Below are 7,676 nucleotides of genomic sequence, written 5' to 3' on the forward strand. Positions count from 1 at the left end.
TGAAAGCACCCCCCCCCCCCGCCAATTCAACAGTAACAGTAACATCCAAGAAGCCAAGAGCAAGCAAGCACTCTCCCGAGCCCGGTGGCTGGGTCCCTGTGTTTCCCTGACACTTGTCCCAATCCTCCCTCCCAGGGGAGACCATCAAGATTGTGATTGAGGAGTACGTGCAGCAGTTGAGCGGCTACTTCCTGCGGCTGAAGTTTGACCCGGAACTGCTGTTCAGCGCCCAGTTCCAGTACCGCAACCGCATCGCCATGGAGTTTAACCAACTCTACCACTGGCACCCACTCATGCCCGACTCCTTCAAGGTGGGCTCCCAGGAGTACAGCTACAAGCAGTTCCTGTTCAACACCTCCATGCTTGTGGACTACGGGGTCGAGGCCCTGGTGGACGCCTTCTCTCGCCAGAGCGCTGGCCGGGTAAGCCTCTGCGGGGAGTGCAGGGAGGGCAGGTGGGCTCTGGAAGGTGACAGACCTGGACCCAAATCCCAGTGTTGTTTTCTGTTCCATGGGGCTGGTGTCCCTCTGACATTCCTTCCTCCATTCCTTCATTCCTCCTCTTGTTCTTTTGTTCATTCCACGGTACCAGGTGCGGGGATAGAGTGGCGAGCGAGAGCAGACGTGGTTCTTGGGTCCTTGTCCCCTTGGCACTGACACCCTAGTGAGGAACCATTGTCATGTAACAGCTAACATCGTGTGAGCACTTGCTTTGTGTCAGGCACTGGGCCAGGTGCTGTCTGATGTTAGCAGAATTATAAGGGCATGTTAAGAGCCACAGTCCAGAAAGACCTTGGTGCTCTGGGCACTTGGAGAGGGGCTTGGGACCCAGAGTTGAGAGCTGTAGATAAGGAGATGTTGTCTGAGCAGAGATCCAGAGGGTGGATAGAGCTCTCCCAGGGAAAGAGGTAGTGTTAATGGCAGGGGATGATCGTGCTCTGGGGGAGGGGACAGCAAGGCAAGGGCCTGGAGGTGAGAGGGCATGGCAATTTGAGGACCATGAGAACATTCAGGGTATGGTAATATATGAGAAAGTGTCTTCACATAGTAGGTCTTTATTGAATTACAGGCCTCCGTGATGGGCTGAATTGTCCCCACCACCCCCCCACTCATATGTTGAGGTCCTAACAAGCAGTGCGTCAGAATGTGACTGTGTTTGGAGACAGGGCCTTTACAGAGGTAATTAAGGTTAAATGAGGTCCAAGGGTGGGCCTCTACTGTGACTGGTGTCCTTATGAGAAGAAGAGATTAGGATGCAGAGGTGCAGAGTGGGAAGACTTAGGGAGAAGATGAGCCAAGGACAGAGACCTCAGAATGAAACCTACCTTGCTGACATCTTGATCTTGGACTTCTGGCCTCCAGACTGTGATGAAATAAATTTCCGTTGTTTAAGCTACCCAGGCTGTGATACTTTGTTATGGCCGCCCTGGCAAACTAATATGGCCCTTTCCCTGGAATTTCTAACCAGCAGCCTCCTAAATCTCCCCTCCCCCCACGCTTGGAAACCCCTGTCTCCTCTGTCTCAGCTCCCCTCAGCCCTGCTTCTCTCTGATCCTTGTTCCCAAGCCCTATCGTGACATCGTGACACCATGTGGATTTAGGTTTACCACCGGTAATTGGACTGGAATTAGCATGCGCTGCCACCAATGGGCAGCTGCTGGCTGGTTTATGGCCTCTGTTCTCTGTGGGGACACAGACATGAACAGAGACAGTAGATTTATGTTGGGCTATATGGACTACAAAGCATTTTCTTTATTTTATTTTATTAAGATTTTTTTTTATTTATTTGACAGAGAGAGACACAGCGAAAGAGGGAACACAAGCAGGGGGAGAGGGAGAGGGAGAAGCAGACTCCCCGCTGAGCAGGGAGCCGGATGCGGGGCTCGATCCCAGGACCCTGGGATCATGACCTGAGCCGAAGGCAGACGCTTAACGACTGAGCCACCCAGGCTCCCCTGCAAAGCATTTTCAAGGAACGGCCATGACTCTGTGTGAAAAGTCCTGGTGTTGTGCTAGGCCCAAGGCAGAAGGGTGACAGAAGTGTGTCGGCTCTCAGGATATTCAAGAGAGCGTGAGAAGTAGTAAAACAGGGCTTCTCCTGATCATCACCACACATGGTTGCCATCTTGGGGGTTACCATGGGAGCAACGCTGTGGTAACTGCTTTGCATACTTTATCTTGCTCATTCCCCACAACCGTATCAGATGGGTGCTCTTACCTTCCCCATTTTTGCGTATGATGAAACTGAAACAAGTAATTTGCCCAAGGTCCCTGGCTGACTTTCCCAGGGCTGCCATAACAAAGGACCACAAACTGAGTTTATTTTATTATTTCACATTCCTGGAGGTTAGAAGATGTGGGCAGGGCCACGCCTCTCTGAAGGCTCCCAGCAAGAATCTGTTCCATGCCATTGTCTTAGCTCCTGCTGGCTACTGGCAATCCTCTTAGACACATCACTCCAACATGGAGTCTCCCTGAGGCTCTGTTTTCTCTATTAGGACACCAGTCATTGGATCAGGATCCCCGTAATGGACTATGACCTCCTCTTCACTTGATGACATCTATTTCCAAATAAGGTCACATTCACAGGTGCTGGGGGTTAAGACTTCACCATATCTCTTTGGGGGACACAAATCAACCCACAATGGTCCCACAGCTTGTAACTGGCAGAGCTGTTTATTTAAGCTTTGTGTGTATACACTGTAGTTTTCATGGCAAGATTTTAGCTCCCTCTCTGCTAGCTTATGACCGCTCCCCACACTGGAGACTTGGCAGAAGGAAGGAGAACCAACAGATTTAGTCACCTATGTTCCCATGAGTGGCTTTATCTGGAATGAATGGAGTGACATGATACTGTGTGATCCTACCATCCGGCTCTGAGTTTCTCTTTCCTAATGGTGGTTGGTTAATAGTGGTTCACTTTTTAATTATTAAATTTTTGTTGACTCTCAATGCTATGACACAGGGAATGAAAACCAATAGAAAAACACTCCTTAGCAGGACCCCCTTGAAAGATGAAGTATCTGTATTCTTTGATAAGAATGGGTTTGAAGAATGCCATAAAAGTTTCAGCCCCCAAAACTAATATCCGTCCATCCTTTTGTTTCTCATTTGCTGTCTCAGAAACCCCTCTGTCCCTCCAAATTTCATTTCCAGAGCCAGAATGCCCTTCCCCTCTGCTTGAGCTCCTCCTGGCTGGTGCCATACTGGCCATCTCTTTTATGGAATCCTAGTTGCTAAAACTAAAAGTTGCAGAACCTTCTGTAATGGAATGTTGGTATCTCACCTAGATGCAAAGAGTTGGGGAACGGTGTGGCTGGTGAGCCACTGGAGAGGTCCTCTTGGCCCACTGCCACTTTAATGATGAGGAAGCAAAGACTCAAAGGTGTCTCCGAGAGAGCATGACAGCAGCAGAGTGGGGCCAGGTCCCCAGCATGGTGGCTGCTGGGTGCAGCCGTGCTCTGTCCGCGCTTGGGAAGAGCTCCTGACCTGAACTCTTCCTCCAGGACAGCGTGGCCTGGCTCTCAGACTGCAGCTATGTTTATGTCTTGGCAGATTGGCGGGGGTAGAAACATAGACCACCACGTCCTGCACGTGGCTGTGGAGGCCATCAAGGAATCCCGAGAGCTGCGGCTGCAGCCCTTCAATGAGTACCGCAAGAGGTTTGGCATGAGGCCCTACACGTCCTTCCAGGAGCTCACAGGTGAGCAGCTGTTTCCTGGACCTGGGCCCTGCCCTCAGGGATTTTCAGTTAAGTGAGGAGGACATTGTGGAAACAGAATGGGGTGTTAGCCCCCAACGCTATGACTGTTGGGGTCATGAGAGGTGTGTGAGCACGGTGCTGGGGGGCGGTGAAGGGAGTGAAGGGAAAGAAAGTGGCTTCTCAGCTGCGTTTGAAGAAGATAAATAGGGATTTTCTGGATGGAGAATGAGGGGAAAAGCATTTTACATGGAAGAACAGAAAGTACAAAGGCACAGAGGTCATAAAGAATGAGCCTGTTGGGGAGGACAGTGGGGGTTGCAGCTGGAGCAAGGTGCTTATGTGTGGGGAGGGCGGGGGTTAGGGATGGGAGCTTGGGGCCAAATTGTGGATTCTATGTGAAAGAATTTGGGTTTTACTCTACCTAGTGGTTCCTAAATACATACTTATGGACCAGCTGCCTAAGAATCACTTAGAAAACTGATTAAAAATACCAAATCCCAGATCTCTCTCCCCGAGATTCTGATTCAGTAGGCCTGCATGGTGCACAAGAGTCTGTCTGTGTGTGTGTATAATATATATACTTTCTTCTTTTTTTTTAAGATTCCAGCTGTTGGGCAGCCAAGAGTTTGGGAACCCTTGTCACAAACAGTGGGAGGGTTTGACCAGTGTGTGACATGACCCTAGTGCCTTATAGAGCGTGGGTTTGAGGAAGTGGCTAGGGAAGCTCTGCATCTGTCCCCTTTGGTCACTGTCTATGAATGTGTGGGCCTCACTGAGTGGGGAGTGAGTTCCCCATAATTCTGTCACTCTAATCTCCTGTGACAGTCCAGAGGGGGAAAAGAACACTGTAACTAAATCTCTCTGTGAGCTGGGACAGGTTACATTACATCTCTGAGCTCCAGCAGAATGAAGGGACTTGCACCAGCATACGTCCTTGAAATGAGCCTGTGAAGCAAGATGGATGGCATCTCCCTGTAGTCACCGTCAGGCAGTTAGGGCACCGAGAAGAGAGATGAGTTGCTCAAGGCCACGTGCTGTCTGGTGGCCGATCCAGGCTCTAGATTCCTTCTTCAGCAGCAAATTTCTTCCCTAGATGCAGCCCTAGAGAAGGGCCGGTCAGCCAGGCCAGATGTTAGGGCATGTGCTCAATTGTTCAGTTGCTCTTCTGAAGTCCCATATTCTCCCCAGAAAAAGTAGGCTTAGAAGCTTCCCTCCCCTCATTGACCTTAATGGCACCACGTCTCTGACTCTAGCTCCCCGCCTTTCAGGGGAGAAGGAGATCGCAGCCGAGTTGGAGGAGCTGTATGGACACATCGATGCCTTGGAGTTCTACCCGGGGCTGCTTCTGGAGAAGTGCCATCCAAACTCTATCTTTGGGGAGAGTATGATAGAAATTGGGGCTCCCTTTTCCCTCAAGGGCCTCCTAGGGAATCCCATCTGCTCTCCAGAGTACTGGAAGCCGAGCACATTCGGTGGTGAGATGGGCTTCAATATGGTCAAGACAGCCACACTGAAGAAGCTGGTCTGCCTCAACACCAAGACTTGTCCATACGTCTCCTTCCACGTGCCCAACCCTCACCAGGATGGCGGGCGTGGTATGGAGCGGCCATCCACAGAGCTCTGAGCGGGTGGAGCAGCAGCTGGAGGGTGGGTTTTGTGTCTGTCATCCCAGAAAGCTGAGTCCAGGGTTGATAGTCTCAAATGTTGGGTCTTGGGTTTGGCATCAAGAGCATCAAGGTCGACATTTAGAACTTTGTGTCTCTCACCCATTACCTGGAATATCGTGGTCTTGTTTGTTATTCTAGAATGCTGAATTCCTGGTTGACCATCTAGAATGTTAGGAGGGATTCTTCTTTGGCATGCCAGAATACTGGGTTCCTGGCTGACACCTAGAATATCAGATTTCTGGTTGACTTGGAACATAGGTATTCTAAAATGTGGAGCTCCTGATGAAACCATCTAGAAAGGTAGGGGATTCTTATTTTGCATTCTAGAATTCTGGGTGGCCTTCCAGAAATTTGATTTTCTGATTGGCAGCTCAGAATGTTGTACTCCTGGTACCTGATCCAGGACGGTGGCTGGTATGTCAGCTCAGTCTTGATCTGAATGCCTAAAATGGTAATTTGATTCATTTTCCTGTTCAGTGAGCTATCCACAAAGCAGGAGAACCTATGGTCTAACAAGAATGCATTGCCCACTTCTGTGCCTGCACCGAGGGGGCAAGATGCCGGGTGTTCTTGGGACCCTGACTTAGACCCTGGTCCAAGGAGGTAGAGAGAACAGGTGGGCTTTTTCCAGGCCATTGGTTGGAAGCCACCAGAGCTCTGTCGCCATCTTTGTCTTGACTCATGGCAGCTGTTTCACATGAAGCTAATAAAATTCTTTTTCCAAACTGCCTGCTATGTATTGCTTTTCATCCCATTCCAGAAGCAGAGGCGACACTGGAGTGGCCTCTCTCCTAGCTGCAAGCTTGATGTGCTAGAGGTAGCAGCATGAGACCTTCCACTGCCCTTGGAGCCTGTTATTGCCTAGCTCTTCTACCAATGATGCCCTATTTCCGGCTGGGGGGCAGGCATTGCCCTTCACAGGCTGCTCTCCTAAAATATACAACTGCCCAACCCCAGGGGACAGAGCACTCAGTTCCTACCATCTGGCTAAAGCAATTTCTTCCCTTACAAAGCATACGCGGGCAGAGATGAAGGGTATCTGGGAAGGAGGGCCTTACTGTGTGCCAATTTTCCACATTTAATTCTCATTTATTCTCACCCAAGAGCATGAAGTATGTGGTATAATCCTTGTTTCAAAAACAAGGGAACTGAGATCCAAGATGGTCCAGTGCCAGGCCCCACAAGGTGCCAAAGCCAGGCCAGGACCTGGGTCTGGCTGAATCTGGGGCTCTGCTCTTCCCCGCTCCGGCTTCCTCTTGCTTCCTGATTTGACTCAGTTCCAGGCCTGATCTTGCCTCTCTGGCTCAGGGTCAGAGGCAGAAGATGGGGTGTGGCTCTTACATGCTATTCTTTCAGTCACAAATATTTATTTTGCTAAGTGCTTACTATACACCAGTCACTGTTACAGGCTTGGGGCTATAGCAGTGAGTGATCAAGACAGACAAGGCTTTTTTTTCGTCTGTGCGGAGCTCACGTTCCAGTGTGGGTAGAGCAGACGGGAAACAAGATAACAATGAAATAAGACAAAGGCAGGGTGAGTGTGCTTTCCCTTCTAACCCATACTACTCTGCCCTCCTCCTGTTTGGCTCCTGAGACCTGAGACCCTATCTCAGCCACATAGGCCACCCCCAGCCCATCCCTGCCCCCCATAGCCAGCCAAGGAGGTCAGAGGGGAAAGGTAAGAGGTTGGGAAAGTTCCTTCATGCTCCCCACTTGGGGCTTAGATTTCCTTAAGAAGAATAATGGCCCAGAAACAATGAGGGAAAATGGGGTCCAGGCTGAGGGTCCCTGGGGCTGGGGTTCCTGTCTTACAGTCCAGAAAGCCCTTGTTTCTCCTTAGTTGGCTGGGGACTGCTTCTGCCATTCCTTCCTGGCCCTGTTGAATGCAGAGAATGCAATCTTTCTCAGCTCCCCAATTGCTCTGCTGATCAGGGATCCTTCGGCTGCTGAGAGTGGGCACAGAGCGCCTGTCTTGTCCTTGCTTACCTGGTATCGATTTCCCCTCTTTGCTAATACCCCGACTTGGCCTGAGAATCCACCCCTTGTCATTAATTCCACTCTTGGTGGTTCCATCAGGGGCCCTATCATGGCCAAGGGGTGGGTCTCTGAATCAATCCTGGCCAATCAGACACCCTCTCCTTTTAAACTGGCCGCTGAGTGGAGTTGCATGGAGATTGAAATGACGGACTGATTCATCCCCGCAGCTGGTCTCTGAAAAGATTGTCCCTTAGTTCCTGTTTCTAAGGTCACTGGGGAAGCCTGGGTTCCTGCCCTTCTCAAGACCTCAGCTTTTCCTTCCTTCCTTGG

The 7,676-nt window shown here is 50.4% G+C and overlaps 1 protein-coding gene across 1 annotated transcript in view; it reads left to right on the plus strand.

The window, feature by feature from the left end:
* PTGS1 (prostaglandin-endoperoxide synthase 1) overlaps positions 1-6,094 on the plus strand; it is an 18,228-nt gene extending 12,134 nt beyond the window's left edge. The window contains exons 5-7 of the mRNA XM_081803536.1: positions 136-422; positions 3,555-3,702; positions 4,971-6,094. Of these exons, the coding sequence (XP_081659662.1) occupies positions 136-422; positions 3,555-3,702; positions 4,971-5,326 (791 nt within the window). The 3' untranslated portion in view covers positions 5,327-6,094. The remainder of the gene's footprint in view (positions 1-135; positions 423-3,554; positions 3,703-4,970) is intronic.
* Positions 6,095-7,676: the final 1,582 nt, after the last annotated feature.

This window comes from Leptonychotes weddellii, chromosome 14, assembly GCF_054177405.1.
Source record: "Leptonychotes weddellii isolate Sample4059 chromosome 14, ASM5417740v2, whole genome shotgun sequence".
Taxonomy (NCBI): Eukaryota; Metazoa; Chordata; class Mammalia; order Carnivora; family Phocidae; genus Leptonychotes; species Leptonychotes weddellii.